Here is a 22,500-nt window from a genome sequence, read left to right on the forward strand (position 1 = left end):
ACGGTACCCGTCGTTAAATCAGTACCTTCGTTAATTGGCCAATCACAGGCAATCCCGCCTGTGAATTGACAGACTTGCCTAGCTGCTGGTTGTTACGGTACACTCTCTCTGGCTTCTGCTTTGACAAATGTCACCGTAGTGTACATTTACTGCTCCAGCTGTACATAATATATATAATGTACATGTATAAATCATCTGGTGAAGGCAAATATATATTATATTCTACTGAGTTTGGTTTGTTCCACGTTCACGTTACGACCAGGTCTCACAGGCCATTCTTCACCTGTGTTCATAATAAAGGGGCTAGTGACCACTTCTATATAAATTATTAAATTTAAAAGAAAAACCAAAAGTTTTTCTTTTTAAGTCACCTGCCTGAGGAAGATAAGTCAGGTGAGCTGAATAAAAAACAAACGTTCTAGATGCTATATAGTAGACAGGAACAAAGAATGTTGTCATATTTTCCAAAAGTCTGAATATACTCATCTCACCGTCATCATCAATCCTAATCATCTATAGTTGGTCCCAGAAGATGAGGAGGTCCTCGTACCTCCTCCCATGGGAAACATAGGTCTGAGACACTCCCAAGACAGGGAGCCAAGGCCAGGTCATCATCTGGAAAAGACCCGAGCCAGGAGAGTACCGGCGAATCGAGATCTATCGTCTATATTCCAAAGACAGTTCATAAAGTCTTCGACAGCCATGCTAGGTCATTCAGAACAAATGCTATTGTAAGAGAGCGTCGACCTAAATAACTTTGCAATGGACAAAGATACTTTCTTTTAGTACAACATAAATATTATCTTAACAGTAGGACACCTCATTCAGAATTTGCAGAACACAAAATTTTCCTTCTTTTCAACCCACACAAGTCTGATCAACCTGAGGAAGTAGTTACTTGCAAATCATTTGTAAACAGCAACTCGACAGACAACAGAACTGTTCTTTCTACATTACTGATTCAATTCAATGAGTAATTCACTGACGAAAAACACAAACACTTTAAATAAACAGCAGCTCCACAGACAACAGAACTGTTCTTTCTACATTACTGATTCAATTCAATGAGTAATTCACTGACGAAAAACACAAACACTTTAAATAAACGAGAAAAAAAAGGGCACTTGCCATCTCCCACGTCAGCATAATATTCTTCCTCTTCTTTCTGTAAAAGAAGGAAAAAACAATTATATACGTTTTATGCATAATTATTATGAAATTATATGAAGAAAACGTTCACAGTAAACAAGTAGGTGTTACAAGGCTGAGTGTGAGGTGTTGCTAGGCTAGCCTGGACGACTCTGAGTGTGAGGTGTTGCTAGGCTGGCCTGGATGACTCTGAGTGTGAGGTGTTGCTAGGCTGGCCTGGACGACTGAGTGTGAGATGTTGCTAGGCTGGCCTGGACGACTGAGTGTGAGGTGTTGCTAGGCTGGCCTGGACGACTGTGAGTGTGAGGTATTGCTAGACTGGTCTGGACGACTCTGAGTGTGAGGTGTTGCTAGACTGGCCTGGACGACTCTGAGTGTGAGGTATTGCTAGGCTGGCCTGGACGACTCTGAGTGTGAGGTGTTGCTAGGCTGGCCTGGACGACTCTGAGTGCGAGGTGTTGCTAGGCTACCCTGGACGACTCTGAGTGTGAGGTGTTGCTAGGCTAGCCTGGACGACTCTGAATGTGAGGTGCTGCTAGGCTGGCCTGGACGACTCTGAATGTGAGGTGTTGCTAGGCTGGCCTGGACGACTCTGAATGTGAGGTGTTGCTAGGCTGGCCTGGACGACTCTGAGTGTGAGGTGTTGCTAGGCTGGCCTGGACGACTCTGAGTGTGTGGTGTTGCTAGGCTACCCTGGACGACTCTGAGTGTGAGGTGTTGCTAGGTTACCCTGAACGACTCTGAGTGTGAGGTGTTGCTAGGCTGGCCTGGACGACTGAGTGTGAGGTGTTGTTAGGCTGGCCTGGACGACTCTGAGTGTGAGGTGTTGCTAGGCTGGCCTGGACGACTCTGAGTGTGTGGTGTTGCTAGGCTACCCTGGACGACTCTGAGTGTGAGGTGTTGCTAGGTTACCCTGAACGACTCTGAGTGTGAGGTGTTGCTAGGCTGGCCTGGACGACTGAGTGTGAGGTGTTGTTAGGCTGGCCTGGAGGACTCTGAGTGTGAGGTGTTGCTAGGCTGGCCTGGACGACTGAGTGTGAGGTGTTGCTAGGCTGGCCTGGACGACTCTGAGTGTGAGGTGTTGCTAGGCTGGCCTGGACGACTGAGTGTGAGGTATTGCTAGGCTGGCCTGGACGACTGAGTGTGAGGTATTGCTAGGCTGGCCTGGACGATTGAGTGTGAGGTGTTGCTAGGCTGGCCTGGACGACTGAGTGTGAGGTATTGCTAAGCTGGCCTGGACGACTGAGTGTGAGGTGTTGCTAGGCTGGCCTGGACGGCTGAGTGCGAGATGTTGCTAGGCTGGCCTGGACGACTGAGTGTGAGGTGTTGCTAGGCTGGCCTGGACGACTGAGTGTGAGGTATTGCTAGGCTGGCCTGGACGACTGAGTGTGGAGTGTTGCTAGGCTGGCCTGGACGACTGAGTGTGAGGTATTGCTAGGCTGGCCTGGACGACTGAGTGTGAGGTGTTGCTAGGCTGGCCTGGACGACTGAGTGTGAGGTGTTGCTAGGCTAGCATGGACGACTGAGTGGGAGGTGTTGCTAGGCTGGCCTGGACGACTGAGTGTGAGGTATTGCTAGGCTGGCCTGGACGACTGAGTGTGAGGTGTTGCTAGGCTGGCCTGGACGACTGAGTATGAGGTGTTGCTAGGCTGGCCTGGACGACTGAGTGTGAGGTGTTGCTAGGCTGGCCTGGACGACTGAGTGGGAGGTGTTGCTAGGCTGGCCTGGACGACTGAGTGTGAGGTGTTGCTAGGCTGGCCTGGACGACTGAATGTGAGGTGTTGCTAGGCTGGCCTGGACGACTGAGTGTGAGGTGATGCTAGGCTGGCCTGGACGACTGAGTGTGAGGTGTTGCTAGGCTGGCCTGGACGACTGAGTGTGAGGTGTTGCTAGGCTGGCCTGGACGACTGAGTGTGAGGTGTTGCTAGGCTGGCCTGGACGACTGAGTGTGAGGTGTTGCTAGGCTGGCCTGGACGACTGAGTCTGAGGTGTTGCTAGGCTGGCCTGGACGACTGAGTGTGAGGTGTTGCTAGGCTGGCCTGGACGACTGAGTGTGAGGTGTTGCTAGGCTGGCCTGGACGACTGAGTGTGAGGTGTTGCTAGGCTGGCCTGGACGACTGAGTGTGAGGTGTTGCTAGGCTGGCCTGGACGACTGAGTGTGAGGTGTTGCTAGGCTGGCCTGGACGAATTAACAAGTAAATCTTCCAAATGTGTCTTACCAACCTGTCAGTATTTCATAATATTTTGATATTTCTTTTAGGATATTGATCCATCTGAGATAAAAGAATTTGTCTTTAGATTTTCTTCAACTCTGACTCTCCTTAGTGGAAGGTTTGACTTAATCAACACGAATCGAATTTGAATAGCAAGTTCGATTCGTGTTGATTCTTCAACGTTAATACTTGCATAACATACCTATGTCACACTCTTTATAATCTTTTCACGTACACTAACGTACACTGGACGTACACTGGACGTACACTGGACGTACACTGGACATACAGGATCCTGGGGTCATATAATACAACAATACTTCTCGGACTGCACAGTGGCCAGAATACATCCAGTAGCAACATCAGTTATGACGCTCTGTGGAGTCACTGTGTTGCGGCTGTGAAGACAATCTTAATGACACAATCAACACTGTGTGGGAATTACTTACAAACTTATCATTGACTGATTCGTTCATTTGTTCATCTCTTTCTTTCCCGGAATCAATCTTGTGACTTCTCTTTGTACATAAGTTTTATCTCAGGTTGTCACTTTAGTTACATTGTTTACTAGTTCTGCTACAACTACAGGAGTAAAGTTGTGAGGATGTAACCTAACTGGCTGATGCTTGAACCCACTTGACTATATATTTACATAAATCGCCAATATTCAACAGAGGGAAATATTATTTCCGTTTAATATCATAAAGGCCACAGCAACTAATCCCTCACCTGAACGTTTGAAGGAACAGTGAGGGGGAAGGAGTATCAAATCAATTAAGCAAAAAAACATTCACCAGTTTACATACACGATGTTGCAGGTGTACAAGTGTGGCTTCCCTAACTGACAAACTTATGTGTAAAAAACTTAAGCATTGAAAATATAAAATAATTTCATGTCACATATAATTAAATAGAGCAATTTTCTTGTTAATGAGATCTACAATTTACCTCTTTATATAATAAACAACGTGAGGTGGAAGAAACCATTAGACTCACTACTTAATAGCGAGGTGGAAATATTGCAACTACAATACCATTCATGTTGTGAAGAATGGTTTCGAAAACCGACAAGTTGAAGATTGAGACACTTACTCAACATATGGGAATATTTATTGAGGAAACGTTTCGCCACACAGTGGCTTCATCAGTCCAGTAGAAAGGTGTAAAGAGAGGAGGAGATTGAGGTAATCAGTCCCTCAGCTGGAGTCGATGTGTTCAGTCCATCAATCTTGTAGAAAGTACAGCATAGGGCCGTAGACGTGGCTTATATACTGTAGTCAGGTGAGGCGAAGCAGGAGGAGGCGGGGTCATAGTGGTACCAACCACGTGTCCAACCTTTGGACGAAGACCTACTTTGAGTAGTGGATGGTGCCACTGTGACCCCCCCCCTTGTGTTATACTACACTATAACACCATGTTGCTTGTGTACAGTGTTATAATACACTATAACACCATGTTGCTTGTGTACAGTGTTATAATACACTATAACACCATTCATGTTGCTTGTGTACAGTGTTATAATACACTATAACACCATGTTGCTTGTGTACAGTGTCATAATACACTATAACACCATTCATGTTGCTTGTGTACAGTGTTATAATACACTATAACACCATGTCGCTTGTGTACAGTGTTATAATACACTATAACACCATTCATGTTGCATGTGTACAGTGTTATAATACACTATAACACCATGTTGCTTGTGTACAGTGTTATAATACACTATAACACCATGTTGCTTGTGTACAGTGCTATAATACACTATAACACCATGTTGCTTGTGTACAGTGTTATAATACACTATAACACCATTCATGTTGCTTGTGTACAGTGTTATAATACACTATAACACCATGTTGCTTGTGTACAGTGTTATAATACACTATAACACCATTCATGTTGCTTGTGTACAGTGTTATAATACACTATAACACCATGTTGCTTGTGTACAGTGTTATAATACACTATAACACCCTTCATGTTGCTTGTGTACAGTGTTATAATACACTATAACACCATGTTGCTTGTGTACAGTGTTATAATACACTATAACACCATGTTGCTTGTGTACAGTGTTATAATACACTATAACACCATTCATGTTGCATGTGTACAGTGTTATAATACACTATAACACCATGTTGCTTGTGTACAGTGTTATAATACACTATAACACCATGTTGCTTGTGTACAGTGCTATAATGCACTATAACACCATGTTGCTTGTGTACAGTGTTATAATACACTATAACACCATTCATGTTGCTTGTGTACAGTGTTATAATACACTATAACACCATGTTGCTTGTGTACAGTGTTATAATACACTATAACACCATTCATGTTGCTTGTGTACAGTGTTATAATACACTATAACACCATGTTGCTTGTGTACAGTGTTATAATACACTATAACACCATGTTGCTTGTGTACAGTGTTACAATACACTATAACACCCTTCATGTTGCTTGTGTACAGTGTTATAATACACTATAACACTATGTTGCTTGTGTACAGTGTTATAATACACTATAACACCATTCATGTTGCTTGTTGGATGTAAATAGTGTGCTGAAAATATCTAGCCTAGACAGGACTCGCAGCAATGGTTTTAAGTTGGAAAAATTCAGATTCAGGAAGGATATAGGAAAGTACTGGTTTGGTAATAGAGTTGTGGATGAGTGGAACAAACTCCCAAGTACCGTTATAGAGGCCAGAACGTTGTGTAGCTTTAAAAATAGGTTGGATAAATACATGAGTGGATGTGGGTGGGTGTGAGTTAGACCTGATAGCTTGTGCTACCAGGTCGGTTGCCGTGTTCCTCCCTTAAGTCAATGTGACCTGACCTGACTAGGTTGGGTGCATTGGCTTAAGCCGGTAGGAGACTTGAACCTGCCTCGCATGGGCCAGTAGGCCTTCTGCAGTGTTCCTTCGTTCTTATGTTCTTATGTTCTTATGTTCTTATGTTGTGTACAAAGTTATAATACACTATAACACCATGTTGCTTGTGTACAGTGTTATAATACACTATAACACCATTCATGTTGCTTGTGTACAGTGTTATAATACACTATAACACCATTCATGTTGCTTGTGTACAGTGTTATAATACACTATAACACCATGTTGCTTGTGTACAGTGTTATAATACACTATAACACCATGTTGCTTGTGTACAGTGTTATAATACACTATAACACCATTCATGTTGCTTGTGTACAGTGTTATAATGCACTATAACACCATTCATGTTGCTTGTGTACAGTGTTATAAAACACTATAACACCATGTTGCTTGTGTACAGTGTTATAATACACTATAACACCATTCATGTTGCTTGTGTACAGTGTTATAATACACTATAACACCATGTTGCTTGTGTACAGTGTTATAATACACTATAACACCATTCATGTTGCTTGTGTACAGTGTTATAATACACTATAACACCATTCATGCTGCTTGTGTACAGTGTTATAATACACTATAACACCATGTTGCTTGTGTACAGTGTTATAATACACTATAACACCCTTCATGTTGCTTGTGTACAGTGTTATAATACACTATAACACCATTCATGTTGCTTGTGTACAGTGTTATAATACACTATAACACCATGTTGCTTGTGTACAGTGTTATAATACACTATAACACCATGTTGCTTGTGTACAGTGTTATAATACACTATAACACCATTCATGTTGCTTGTGTACAGTGTTATAATACACTATAACACCATGTTGCTTGTGTACAGTGTTATAATACACTATAACACCATTCATGTTGCTTGTGTACAGTGTTATAATACACTGTAACACCATTCATGTTGCTTGTGTACAGTGTTATAATACACTATAACACCATGTTGCTTGTGTACAGTGTTATAATACACTCTAACACCATGTTGCTTGTGTACAGTGTTATAATACACTATAACACCATGTTGCATGTGTACAGTGTTGTAATGCACTATAACACCATTCATGCTGCTTGTGTACAGTGTTATAATACACTATAACACCATTCATGTTGCTTGTGTACAGTGTTATAATACAATATAACACCATTCATGTTGCTTGTGTACAGTGTTATAATGCACTATAACACCATTCATGTTGCTTGTGTACAGTGTTATAATACACTATAACACCATGTTGCTTGTGTACAGTGTTATAATACACTATAACACCATGTTGCTTGTGTACAGTGTTATAATACACTATAACACCATGTTGCTTGTGTACAGTGTTATAATACACTTTAACACCATGTTGCTTGTGTACAGTGTTATAATGCACTATAACACCATTCATGTTGCATGTGTACAGTGTTATAATACAGTATAACACCATGTTGCTTGTGTACAGTGTTATAATACACTATAACACCATTCATGTTGCTTGTGTACAGTGTTATAATACACTATAACACCATGTTGCTTGTGTACAGTGTTATAATACACTATAACACCATTCATGTTGCTTGTGTACAGTGTTATAATGCACTATAACACCCTTCATGTTGCTTGTGTACAGTGTTATAATACACTATAACACCATTCATGCTGCTTGTGTACAGTGTTATAATACACTATAACACCATGTTGCTTGTGTACAGTGTTATAATACACTATAACACCATGTTGCTTGTGTACAGTGTTATAATGTACACAACACTGCATTATGAATGAAGATAAATACTTGGGACTAAATAACACAAAGGCACAATACCGTGACTGGAGCAATACACAAATAACCTGCACATAGGAGAAAGAGAGAGCTTACGACGACGTTTCGGTCCGGCTTGGACCGACTTTGTAAATGGTCCAAGTCGGGCAAAACGGTGCGGATTATTTGTGTATTAGGGATCAACTTTTATTGTTCGATAACCTGCGTTTTACTCAATAATATTTGTGTAATCAGGAAAGACTCCCCACGAATTAATTCTTAATTTCTGATGAACATTAATTTTTAATTTCTGATGAACATTAATTCTTAATTTCTGATGAACAAGTTCAGATTTGCCCAATTAATTATCTGAAGCAAGTGATGGAGTGCTCGTCAGGTCAGCACAGTTTTTTATAATTTCATTCCTTTTAGTGACTTTATTTAGAGACGTATTGTCCATTTCTAATTATACTTTGTAATATTGAACAACTAGTATTTATTTACTTACAGATAACAAATTGTTATCTGAACAATTGCTCAGATAATAATAGATATCTGAACTAGGAGGCAGTAGCCTACTAGTTCAGATACATGAACTAGGAGGCAGTAGACTACTAGTTTAGATACACGAACTAGGAGGCAGTAGCCTACTAGTTTAGATACACGAACTAGGAGGCAGTAGCCTACTAGTTTAGATACATGAACTAGGAGGCAGTAGACTACTAGTTTAGATACACGAACTGGGAGGCAGTAGCCTACTAGTTTAGATACATGAAATAGGAGGCAGTAGCCTACTAGTTTAGATACATGAACTAGGAGGCAGTAGCCTACTAGTTTAGATACACGAACTAGGAGACAGTAGCCTACTAGTTTAGATACATGAACTAGGAGGCAGTAGACTACTAGTTTAGATACACGAACTAGGAGGCAGTAGACTACTAGTTTAGATACATGAACTAGGAGGCAGTATACTACTAGTTTAGATACATGAATTAGGGGACAGTGGCCTACTAGTTTAGACACATAAGCTAGGAGGGAGTAGCCTACTAGTTCAGATACATGAACTAGGAGGCAGTAGCCTACTAGTTCAGATACATAAACTAGGAGGCAGTAGCCTACTAGTTCAGATACATAAACTAGGAGGCAGTAGCCTACTAGTTCAGATACATAAACTAGGAGGCAGTAGCCTACTAGTTCAGATACATAAGCTAGGAGGCAGTAGCCTACTAGTTCAGATACATGAACTAGGAGGCAGTAGCTTACTAGTTCATGTACACAAAATCACAACTCCAAGTAATGTATTTGCAGTAAATACATTTAATACAATTTAACCATCCTGATGTAATGTTTGTATTTTCAACACTGTATTTCACTATATTAATTATCCAGTTCATGTGAATGTTTATCATTGTAACAGTTGTTAATTAATATATTCTAACATAAATGTTTATAGTTTTGCTTAAATATTGATGCTTGCCATCAAACAACAAGCAATGCTGATATCTTCTATCAAACAAGAGACAATATTGATGTCTTCCATCAAATAACAGATAATATTGATGTCTTCTATCCAAAAACAGAGAATATTGATGTCTTCCATCAAACAACAGACAATATTGATGTCTTCCATCAAACAACAGACAATATTGATGTCTTCCATCAAACAACAGACAATATTGATGTCTTCCATCAAACAACAGACAATATTTATGTCTTCCATCAAACAACACACAATATTGATATCTTCCATCAAACAACAGACAATATTGATGTCTTCCATCAAACAACAGACAATATTGATATCTTCCATCAAACAACAGACAATATTGATGTCTTCCATCAAACAACAGACAATATTGATGTCTTCCATCAAACAACAGACAATATTGATGTTTTCCATCAAACAACAGACAATATTGATGTCTTCCATCAAACAACAGACAATATTGATGTCTTCCATCAAACAACAAACAATATTGATGTTTTCCATCAAACAAGAGACAATATTGATGTCTTCCATCAAACAACAGACAATATTGATGTCTTCTATTCAACAACAGACAATATTGATGTCCTTCATCAGACAACAGACAATATTGATGTCTTCCATCTAATAACAGACAATATTGATGTCTTCCATCAAACAACAGACAATATTGATATCTTCCATCAAACAACAGACAATATTGATGTCTTCCATCAAACAACAGAAAATATTGATGTCTTCCATCAAACAACAGACAATATTGATGTCTTCCATCAAACAACAAACAATATTGATGCTTTCCATCAAACAAGAGACAATATTGATGTCTTCCATCAAACAACAGACAATATTGATGTCTTCCATCAAACAACAGACAATATTGATGTCTTCAATCAAACAACAGACAATATTGATGTCTTCCATCAAACAACAGACAATATTGATGTCTTCCATCAAACAACAGACAATATTGATATCTTCCATCAAACAACAGACAATATTGATGTCTTCCATCAAACAACAGACAATATTGATGTCTTCCATCAAACAACAGACAATATTGATGTCTTCCATCAAATAACAGACAATATTGAAGTCTTCCATCAGACAATAGGCAATATTGACGTCTTCCATCAAATAACAGACAATATTGATGTCTTCCATCAAACAACAGACAATATTGATGTCTTCCATCAAACAACAGATAATATTAATGTCTTCCATCAAACAACAGACAATATTGATGTCTTCCATCAAACAACAGACAATATTGATGTTTTCCATCAAACAACAGACAATATTGATGTCTTCCATCAAACAACAGACAATATTGATGTCTTCTATTCAACAACAGACAATATTGATGTCCTTCATCAGACAACAGACAATATTGATGTCTTCCATCAAATAAAAGACAATATTGATGTCTTCCATCAAACAACAGACAATATTGATGTCTTCCATCAAACAATAGACAACATTGATGTCATCCATCAAACAACAGATAATATTGATGTCTTCTATCCAACAACAGACAATATTGATATCTTCCATCAGACAACAGACAGTATTGATGTCTTCCATCAAATAACAGACAATATTGATATCTTCCATCAAATAACAGACAATATTGATGTCTTCCATCAAACAACAGATAATATTGATGTCTTCTATCCAACAACAGACAATATTGATGTCTTCCATCAGACAACAGACAATATTGATGTCTTCCATCAAGTAACAGACAATATTGATGTCTTCCATCAAACAACAGATAATACTGATGTCTTCTATCCAACAACAGACAATATTGATGTCTTCCATCAGACAACAGACAATATTGATGTCTTCCATCAAACAACAGACAATATTGATGTCTTCCATCAAACAACAGATAATATTGATGTCTTCTATCCAACAACAGAGAATATTGATGTCTTCCATCAGACAACAGACAATATTGATGTCTTCCATCAAATAACAGACAATATTGATGTCTTCCATCATACAACAGACAATATTGATGTCTTCCATCATACAACAGATAATATTGATGCTTTCCATGAAACAAAAGACAAAATTGATGTCTTCCAACAAACAACAGACAATATTGATGTCTTCCATCAGACAACAGACAATATTGATGTCTTCCATCAAACAACAGACAATATTGATGTCTTGCATCAAACAACAGACAATATTGATGTCTTCCATCAAACAACAGACAATATTGATGTCTTCCATCAAACAACAGATAATATTGATGCTTTCCATCAAACAACAGACAATATTGATGTCTTCCATCAAAAAAAAAAAAAATGTTGATGTCTTCCATCAAAAAAAACTCAATACGGATGTCTTCCATCAAACAAGAGACAATATTGATGTCTTCCATCAGAGTCAATATTGATGTCTTCCATCAAACAAGAGACAATATTGATGTCTTCCATCAAACAAGAGACAATATTGATGTCTTCCATCAAACAAGAGACAATATTGATGTCTTCCAAGAAACAAGACACAATAGTGATGTTTTCCATCAGACAAGACACAATATTGATGTCTTCCATCAAACAAGAAACAATATTGATGTCTTCCAACAAACAAGACACAGTATTGATGTCTTCCATCAAACAAGAAACAATATTGATGTCTTCCAACAAACATGACACAATATTGATGTCTTCTATCAAACAAGAAACAATATTGATGTCTTCCAACAAACAAGACACAATATTGATGTCTTCCATCAAACAACAGACAATATTGATGTCTTCCATCAAACAAGAAACAATATTGATGTCTTCCAACAAACAAGAAACAATATTGATGTCTTCCATCAAACAAGAAACAATATTGATGTCTTCCATCAAACAAGAAACAATATTGATGTCTTCCATCAAACAAGAAACAATATTGATGTCTTCCAACAAACAAGAAACAATATTGATGTCTTCCAACAAACAAGACGCAATATTGATGGCTTCCATCAAAGGAGATACAATATTGATGTCTTCCATCAGAGGAGACACAATATTGATATCTTCCATCAGAGGAGACACAATATTGATGCCTTCCATCAAACAAGAAACAATATTGATGTCTTCCAACAAACAAGAAACAATATTGATGTCTTCCATCAAACAAGAAACAATATTGATGTCTTCCATCAGACAAGACACAATATTGATGTCTTCCATCAGACAAGACACAATATTGATGTCTTCCATCAGACAAGACACAATATTGATGTCTTTCATCAGAGGAGACACAATACTGATGTCTTCCATCAGAGGAGACACAATACTGATGTCTTCCATCAGAGGAGACACAATATTGATGTCTTCCATCAGAGGAGACACAATACTGATGTCTTCCATCAGAGGAGACACAATACTGATGTCTTCCATCAGAGGAGACACAATACTGATGTCTTCCATCAGAGGAGACACAATATTGATGTCTTCCATCAGAGGAGACACAATATTGATGTCTTCCATCAGAGGAGACACAATACTGATGTCTTCCATCAGAGGAGACACAATATTGATGTCTTCCATCAGAGGAGACACAATATTGATGTCTTCCATCAGAGGAGACACAATACTGATGTCTTCTATCAGAGGAGACACAATATTGATGTCTTCCATCAGAGGAGACACAATACTGATGTCTTCCATCAGAGGAGACACAATATTGATGTCTTCCAACAAACAAGACACAAAATTGATGTCTTCCATCAGAGGAGACACAATACTGATGTCTTCCATCAGAGGAGACACAATACTGATGTCTTCCATCAGAGGAGACACAATATTGATGTCTTCCATCAGAGGAGACACAATACTGATGTCTTCCAACAAACAAGACACAATATTGATGTCTTCCATCAGAGGAGACACAATATTGATGTCTTCCAACAAACAAGACACAATATTGATGTCTTCCATCAGAGGAGACACAATATTGATGTCTTCTAACAAGCAAGACACAATATTGATGTCTTCCATCAGAGGAGACACAATATTGATGTCTTCCATCAGAGGAGACACAATATTGATGTCTTCCATCAGAGGAGACACAATACTGATGTCTTCCATCAGACAAGACACAATATTGATGTCTTCCATCAGAGGAGACACAATATTGATGTCTTCCAACAAACAAGACACAATATTGATGTCTTCCATCAGAGGAGACACAATATTGATGTCTTCTAACAAGCAAGACACAATATTGATGTCTTCCATCAGAGGAGACACAATATTGATGTCTTCCATCAGAGGAGACACAATATTGATGTCTTCTAACAAGCAAGACACAATATTGATGTCTTCCATCAGAGGAGACACAATATTGATGTCTTCCATCAGAGGAGACACAATATTGATGTCTTCCATCAGAGGAGACACAATATTGATGTCTTCCATCAGAGGAGACACAATATTGATGTCTTCCATCAGAGGAGACACAATACTGATGTCTTCCATCAGACAAGACACAATATTTCATATTAATAACTTAAACACCCAAGGTGAAACTCATCGTTAAAAATTATCTATATTGAAAGTTTTCAACACCAGTTGATAGCAGTTGTATGATGATGTCATCAGCCAGTAACTGTCAGAGCACGCTGACAGCTTGTCAATGACTGTCAGTGCAATCTGGCAACTAGTGTTCCTTTACTATGAGTCTATTATAACCTTAATGTTGTCTTATCAAGGTATGTCATAAACACTTCACCTGAGATATTAATTTTTATAATTATGTTCAGTTTATTAGCGTTTTGTTAATTAAACCTGACTGTCTACAGATTTAATTAAATATTTGTTTACGTCGTAAAGTATAGTGACTAATGATACATCTTTATTACCAGGATCTTACTCATGTGTACCTCCTAATAAAACATATACCACTACAAACATCTTTATTACCAGGATCTTACTCATGTGTAGCTCCTAATAAAACATATACCACTACAAACATCTTTATTACCAGGATCTTACTCTTGTGTAGCTCCTAATAAAACATATACCACTACAAACATCTTTATTACCAGGATCTTACTCATGTGTAGCTCCTAATAAAACATATACCACTACAAACATCTTTATTACCAGGATCTTACTCATGTGTAGCTCCTAATAAAACATATACCACTACAAACATCTTTATTACCAGGATCTTACTCTTGTGTAGCTCCTAATAAAACATATACCACTACAAACATCTTTATTACCAGGATCTTACTCATGTGTAGCTCCTAATAAAACATATACCACTACAAACATCTTTATTACCAGGATCTTACTCTTGTGTACCTCCTAATAAAACATATACCACTACAAACATCTTTATTACCAGGATCTTACTCATGTGTAGCTCCTAATAAAACATACAACACTACAAACATCTTTGCTCTCACTTTATTTAAGTGAATTTAAATTAGGCATCAATCACAATGATTAATATGAATAAATTATACTATATTCTGTAGGGACTTAGACATATCCGGTCAACACTCGACTATATCCGGTCAGCACTCGACTATATCCGGTCAGCACTCGACTATATCCGGTCAGTACTTGACTATATCCGGTCAGCACTCGACTATATCCGGTCAGCACTTGACTATATCCGGTCAGCACTCGACTATATCCGGTCAGCACTCGACTATATCCGGTCAACACTTGACTATATACTTCTATAATCTCAGGCTGGATGTGTTTTGCGTTATACCATTGTACTAATAATTAATAAATATAAGGAGAGTAGCTCCTCTGAAGTATTAGTAACGTCAAAGTTGAGCAAGAGGCCTTCAACTATAATAGAAAGACCTAGTAATTTTCGCTAGTAATTCTCACTAGAAATTCTCACTAGTTATTCTCACTAGTAATTCTCAATAGTAACTCTCACTAGTAATTCTCACTAGTAACTCTCACTAGTAATTCTCACTAGTAATTCTCATTAGAGTTCACTGGCAATTAGTAGATCTTTGAACATCTAATGTTCTATTATATAATAAAAAAATATGTACCATAATTATAACAAGGAATATATACACAGACAGTTAAAAAAAAATATTGAGTGTTTTATTAGGTCACCTCTGGTTGGTGATATTCTGAGCAGATTACTTCCCAGGTTTCCCTATTATACCTGTCACTAACAAGGCCTCACTAGTCACATATATGGCAATACAGAAGGATAAATTCCTGGGAGGTACATGAAGATGAAGACGGGTAATCCAATATGGCGTTTGATGAAGATCGTGAAGCGTAATCTTCTTGATGCCTATATTTTGCAATATCCACAGAAGGAAAGCTGTTCCTATTCTCGTGGTAATTTTATACACAAAATTAAATATTTTATTAACGGTGAATCCCTAAAATGAGCCTCTAAAATGAGTCGGAATAAATACATGAATTAATATAGTAGTATAGTTTCGGACTGAGCGACTGAGCGGGACGCGTCCCATGAACAATTGACTCTACGTCTCCCAAATTCTTAAAACTTGATTTTAAATAATGATGTTTTCACTCACTAGTTTATTAAGAATATATTCTTTAAGGAAACTCAAAATTAATTAATAATGAAGATATCTGCTGTAAATTTGACTGTAGTGGGAACACAGATGTAATTTATATGGAACACAATATTTTCCTTCCATCCCCTTCTGAGGCAAACATATGACAGGTTAATGGATTAATTATGTTATGTAACACAAGAAGCAACAAATATTTCTCTACCCTTTAATGAACAATATTCTGAAAAAAATCCAAATACTTTTTATCATTTAATGTCACGTTTGGGAAGTGTATTACATATATTTGAAAAACTAACAACATCGGACCGGAACCTATCTAACAATGGTCTTTCTAAATTCATACTAAACCAACTAAAAGCTTCTTTTCACGTATTCACTTTACTGGTTATATTTTGCAAGTTCATTCCCCGATTATTGTTGCATTCTTCTCTCACTTCATGACTCACAAAATCGTAATGGCAAGATTGCAAACAAACCATACCATGGGCGGGAATGGAACTCCAGACCGTCGCTAATGCGACGGTCTGGAGTTTTGAGACTCTCTGATCGTGGGTTCTATCCCCGCCCGTGGTGTGTTTTTTTCTCTCACTTCATTTGTTTTTATTTATATAAGGATCCACATTTGCTTTGTTTCAGCCTATCATAGGCTTGAGTTAACAGTCTTTATTTTCTTTAAATCTTTTAAGTTTATTTTAAAGTTCAGTGATCAATTTGCATAAATATCTTGACTGTGAATTATGAGGGAAAAATGGGGAGTCGTCGCCTGTTATTATCTTGCTGGCTGATTATATATCTTAGCCTTTTATTAAGAAATATATTACGTAGGTTTATTTAGTATTTACTCATAATTATTTTTTTTCAATAAGAGAGACAGAGACAGAGAGATAGAGATAAAGAGAGGGAGAGACAGAGACAGAGAGATAGAGAGAGGGAGAGACAGAGACAAACTTCCCTACTCACATCTCTAGCTCGTCCCTTGACCCAGTAGTGAGTGATTTATCTGAAGGTATAGTCACTTGTCAACCCCTTGGTTATGTGGGATCATCTGAGCACAAGGTTGTCTGTACGACATTGAACATTATAACAGAATTACATGAAGACTCTACACTACTGCAGGAAAGGGGAAACAGTCCGGCCCTTTTTTCAGAACTCACCCCCACTGATTGGAACGCTTTTTCTCCAAGGAGACTTTGATAAGTAATCTAACTAATCATTAATCTCTAGCAGACACACATCCTTCACCGGCAGTGTGTGACGAAGCCTTCGGATCAGCCTTGGTTCGGCTTTCGTTGTTGAGAGGCTAGTGCTGCTAAGTGGCTCCGTGGCCTGGCTGACAAAGTTCTCGCTTCACACGTTGAGGGCCCGGGTTCGATTCCTAGCGTAGTAGAAATATTTCGACTCATTTCCTTACACCTGTTGTTCTGTTCACCTAGCAGCAAATAGGCACTAGACTGCTGTGGGTCGCATCATGGGGGACAAGAGTGAGGACCACAATGGAAATAAGACAGACAGTACTCGATAACACACTGCCTTTCTTGGGTTATCCTGGGTAGCTAACCCTCCTGGGTAGCTAACCCTCCTGGGCTAAAAATCCGAAGGAAATCTTATCTTTTATCTTACAAGGCTTGAAGAAGGTATAACAGACATCCCACCATCTATAACAGTAACCAACACAGGCAAACCGGCAAACCTGTTGGAAAACGGAACAAGTCCGAAAGTGGATCATCTCTAGTTGGTGAGATGACAGAAAACGAAAATTGGCATCTGGTAGAGTGAGCTACTAATCCTGGTGATCCTTGGTCAAACATAGTCTAGGTTATTCACCTGTTGAAATTATTTCACCTCTTTACTGGCATGATGGGAGCGTGTATACTAGAAGAGAGGAGAAAACTGATCTTTTTGCTGAGTATTATGCTGCCAGGATACAAGTTCCTGATCCAGTAAGAGAACCTCCTTTGCTAGCCGTAAGAACTGTGTCAAAGTTGACAGAGGTGACAACAAAGCAAAATGAAGAGTATCTCCTTAAATCACTGGACCATAAAAAGACCGAGAGTCCGGAGAAGGTGAGTCCAAGATTGCTGAGAAGAAGTGCATACCAGTTAGCATCGTAATGAAGCAAATCAGCCCCTTCAGTCATACTTAGGTTAGAGTGTGATAAATATTCGTTGTGAAAATATAATGACTGTCCTTAATGTATATATATTTTCGTATATTCATCCCTATGTACTATGTGCATGGTTCTGTAAGTCAGGTGTAAGAAATGAATGTAGTATAATTAACAGATGGCCATGTTATGTTATATTTCATCATTGTATTTATGGAAATTAATACAGAACAATTGTAAATGTTTAATTAATTAAGAAAGTATTATTATCACCATTATTATTATTATTATTGCTATTATTATTATTATTATTATTATTATTATTATTATTATTATTATTATTATTATTATTATTATTATTATTATTATTATTATTATTATTATAAAATCTGTAAATGATGTACTAATATCCCCATTACTGTAAAAGACATAACTAGCTAACGAAATATTTCAGGTATGACTATTCTCACATAGCAATGTTCCATTGTCAGTGGTTCCAATTATGATTTCACAGGAACATTGTTTAGCTCAAATATAACGTATAAATTATTTTTCTTGTGTGTTAGATTATTTTTCTAAGTAATAATTAATACCAGTGCTAACGAGGTGTAGTTATTAAATGTGAGCCATTGTTAAGGAGTCTTTGAAAGAGGTTGTGTATGGGGTAGTAGATCTGCTCAAGCAGCTGTGAGGGAACATATAGATATGACCAACGCCACACTTCTGCCAGCTTGATCAACCTTCCTCCATTAATCAATACACACTGCTGCTAACAAGTGAGTCCATCACCTGTGTTAATGTGTGTATAAGTTAGATTAGTCCAGTTATTATTATAAAGGCAAGTTGTTGATAACTGGTTCAGAGAACTGAGAAGCTGGGGAATTAGATATATGTTCAACACTCGGGTATCTTGACTGAGGAAACGTTTAGTCTCACAGTGGCGTCATCAGTCTTAATCAAGGAAGAATGGTGAAGATCAGGAGTTTTTGGTAACTGCATGTTGTTGTGAACTACCGTGGAAGATACAGCCTCCTGACAGCACAGTTATACCACTATGGAATGGCTAATATGTGCCTTGTATCTTACATTATTATACTGTAACACTTGGATATTGTGTGATCAAAGTTAACTGTAAGATTAGTGGTCTGTTTATGTATAACTGTGTGACTAACCCTACCAGTCCAGCTGTGCCTTTGTAAAGTCTATCTTAACCTAAATATTTTTAAATCTGTTTTCCTTTCAGTATTTTACTAGTTTCTGTTCTTACTTATCATATGTGTGGAGTAAAACTGTATCTCTGGTAATGTGTCTTCAACCTGTTAATCTACCTCAATGTTCTCTTTGTTTTAAACTCAAACTTGTCTAGCCTGCCTGCAAACCCCTCAAGCTTCCTTGATGCTGGTGAGGGGCTCTTGATCTAGGGAATTGGGTCTGTGCTCCAGTTCCCTGAATTAAACCTGGATACCTTCCACATCCCCCTACAGGTACTGTATAATCCAACGAGTTTAGAGCTTTCCCCTTGATTATAATAATAATAATGTAACCTGCCTATGATAATACCTGCTACTTATGCTTACTGTGTTTATGTTTTAATTTGTCTTCTACCAGTAACATAACTCAACTTTATACCTATTTTTCTTTATCTGTTATAGGACTGTCTTTGTGCTTTATATTTTCCTGTTTCTTATTTATGCTAACCTATGATTTGTTCTTGTAATATCTGTCTCTAATTTTTATACATGTAAACTATGCCAGACTATGGCCATTTTTTCGTATTTAATAATGTGTTAAGTTATATTGTGTCTACTTTACCTTGGAAAGATCTATTTTTTTGTTACTATGATAGTCCTTAATTTTTATAAGTGAATTATTTTGGGTATGTTATTGTTATTGTAGGTGACGATTGTGTACAGGTGTTTTGTTAACCTTGTCTCACTCTAGTTTAAGGCTGGTCTTTTATTTTTTAAATAATAGTATTAATCGTGAGTTTTATAACTAAATAAGAAACACTCTTATAGGATTTAGCAGCAACCAGGACCCCTGAAGATGTGCCAGAAGTTTACTAGATATTTTGTTGTAGATTCGCTGGTATAATCGCCCGTCCTGGGCCTTTTCCAAGAGGCTCCCTGTCGTGGGAGTGTCTCAGACGAATGTCTGCCATGGGAGGAGGTACTACAAGTACCTCCTCATATTCTGGGACTAGGTATTCCCAGGTCTAGTCCTATTCCCCGCCTCCACTGGGCTCAGAGGGAGATGCTAAGTACCTTGGGCTGCCACAAACCCTGCTCACACCGGGCTCGATGGGTTGGCAGCTGCATAGCAGCAGACAATGTCAGGAGGTGCAAAGGCAGCAAGCACTACAGAATCCTTTTGGAGCCACACCCCAGCTTTGGGCATTAAACCTGAGCGCTGGGGAAGCTCAAGAATGCCTCTTGCTGTGTGTGTTGCTGCTGCTACTACTTCACATGTCCGTTGAACTCTTAATTTACTAGTGTCAACCAAACCAGGACCTGTCATGATATGCAGTAGTTACTAGAGAGAGTATTTGACAGCCCTAGTCCTGGAGGACAAGACAAGGACCGTTAGCTAGATATCTGAAGCTAGTATGGTACCAGGGACTCGTAGCAAAATTGCATGCACTAGGATTCGCCAGGTCTGCACTATGCCTCCTCAATTATTACCTACAAGGTAGATCTCTGAGAGTATTTCTCAACGGAACAGAGTCAACAAGACATTCTATTGGTTAAATGCTCCACAGGAAAGTGTGCTTGGGCCATTTTTGTGGAATATTTTCTTCAATGACCATCTTCATCTCATCCCTGAATGCTATGCATGTGCAGGCGACAGTACTCTGATATATATTTTTCCAAGAGAGAAAACGCCAGCTGCTGTAAGTTACATCACTCACCAGCTTACAGCTATATAAACCTCGGAAAAATTATGGCAGGTCATATTTGTTCCTGAAAAAAACACACATGATTATGGTTTCTAGGTACCATGATGGTAATGCTGGAGCAGTGACAAGAAAGAATGGGAATCTGTTGGTAACCGGGGATGAAGTTGATGTCTTTAGAGTGAGATTTGACTCCAAAATGACTATGAAGAACCACGTTGTAAATCTTACAAATCTCACAGGCACATTTCGCATCTGCTCTGAATTATAGGTTGCAGGATTCTGTATGAGGCACAAGTACACTCACACTTTGAGTATGCTCCACTTTGATTGGCTTTTCCCGTCTCATCTGCGACTTCTTGACATAATATAGAACACAGCAAAACAAGTTATTTCTCTCCTGAACCCAGATTGAATAGATCTGTCATTTCAACAAAGCCATCGATACTGGAGGGATGTGGGTGGTCTTACTGTTATGTATAAGGTCTTACTGTTATGTATAAGGCCTTACTATTAGGTTCAAGGCCTTACTGTACAACAAGTCAGGCAGCAAACACCAATTAAATGAAATCTTGGGCCCACAGATGGCTCTAACTTCATGCTTTTCATTATCAGAATATCTTATAACAATAAAAAGGCTTTCAAATAAGCTGATGTAGGTAACAGTTCTTGTCTTATAAATAAAGCTAGGAACCCTAACCTAACCATGTAAAACCTTGAGAAGGAAAAAAGATTGTGAGAGACTTCCTTACGCACATTTCTGGTTCCTTCCTTAACCCAGTGGTGAGTGATCTATCTTAAATTTGTTTGCCAATTCCTTAGCTGTGTGGGATCATCTGACCACAAGGCTGTCTTTACGACAGAGAAGATTCCAACAGAACGAGGAGACTAATCAACACGCACAACCTGGCTGTAGGAAAGGAGAAACGGCGGCCCTTTGCTCTGAGCTCACCACCTCAAAGGTTATCAACGTCTCCAAGGTGACGTTGATAACCAAGTGAATGTCTTTACTTAACACCTTTAATCTCCAATAAAAATATATTCCTCACTAGCATTATGTGACGAAGACTTCAGATCAGGTCGATACTGCTATAAACAAGGCTTGGGGAATGTGCAAGAAAGATCCCATTATCTATATCAGGAACCTGCACAGGCAAACCTGCCGGGAAATGAAAGTCGTCCAAAAGAGAGGTCCAGAACTTGGCCACCCTTGGTCAAGGACCATAAGCTTATTCACCTGGCAAAATTATTCCACCTCTAAATCGGTAGGATGGGATTGTCTTTACTAGCAGTCAGGAGAAAGCTGACTTCTTTGCTGAAAACTTTGCTGCCAAGATGCAAGTTGCTGATCCAGCAACTTGCATCTGTGTCAGAGGTGACAACAAGACAAGATGAAATGTATCTTCCTAGTTAGCTGGACCAAGAAAAGGTCTG

At 38.5% G+C, this 22,500-nt stretch overlaps 1 protein-coding gene across 1 annotated transcript in view; it reads right to left on the minus strand.

The window, feature by feature from the left end:
- The window catches only part of LOC138851245 (phosphatidylinositol phosphatase PTPRQ-like), a 115,647-nt gene that overhangs the window by 55,511 nt on the left and 37,636 nt on the right, over positions 1-22,500 (minus strand). The window contains exon 2 of the mRNA XM_070080151.1: positions 1,129-1,165. Coding sequence (XP_069936252.1) covers positions 1,129-1,165 — 37 coding nt within the window. The remainder of the gene's footprint in view (positions 1-1,128; positions 1,166-22,500) is intronic.

This window comes from Cherax quadricarinatus, unplaced genomic scaffold, assembly GCF_038502225.1.
Source record: "Cherax quadricarinatus isolate ZL_2023a unplaced genomic scaffold, ASM3850222v1 Contig174, whole genome shotgun sequence".
NCBI classification, from domain to species: Eukaryota; Metazoa; Arthropoda; class Malacostraca; order Decapoda; family Parastacidae; genus Cherax; species Cherax quadricarinatus.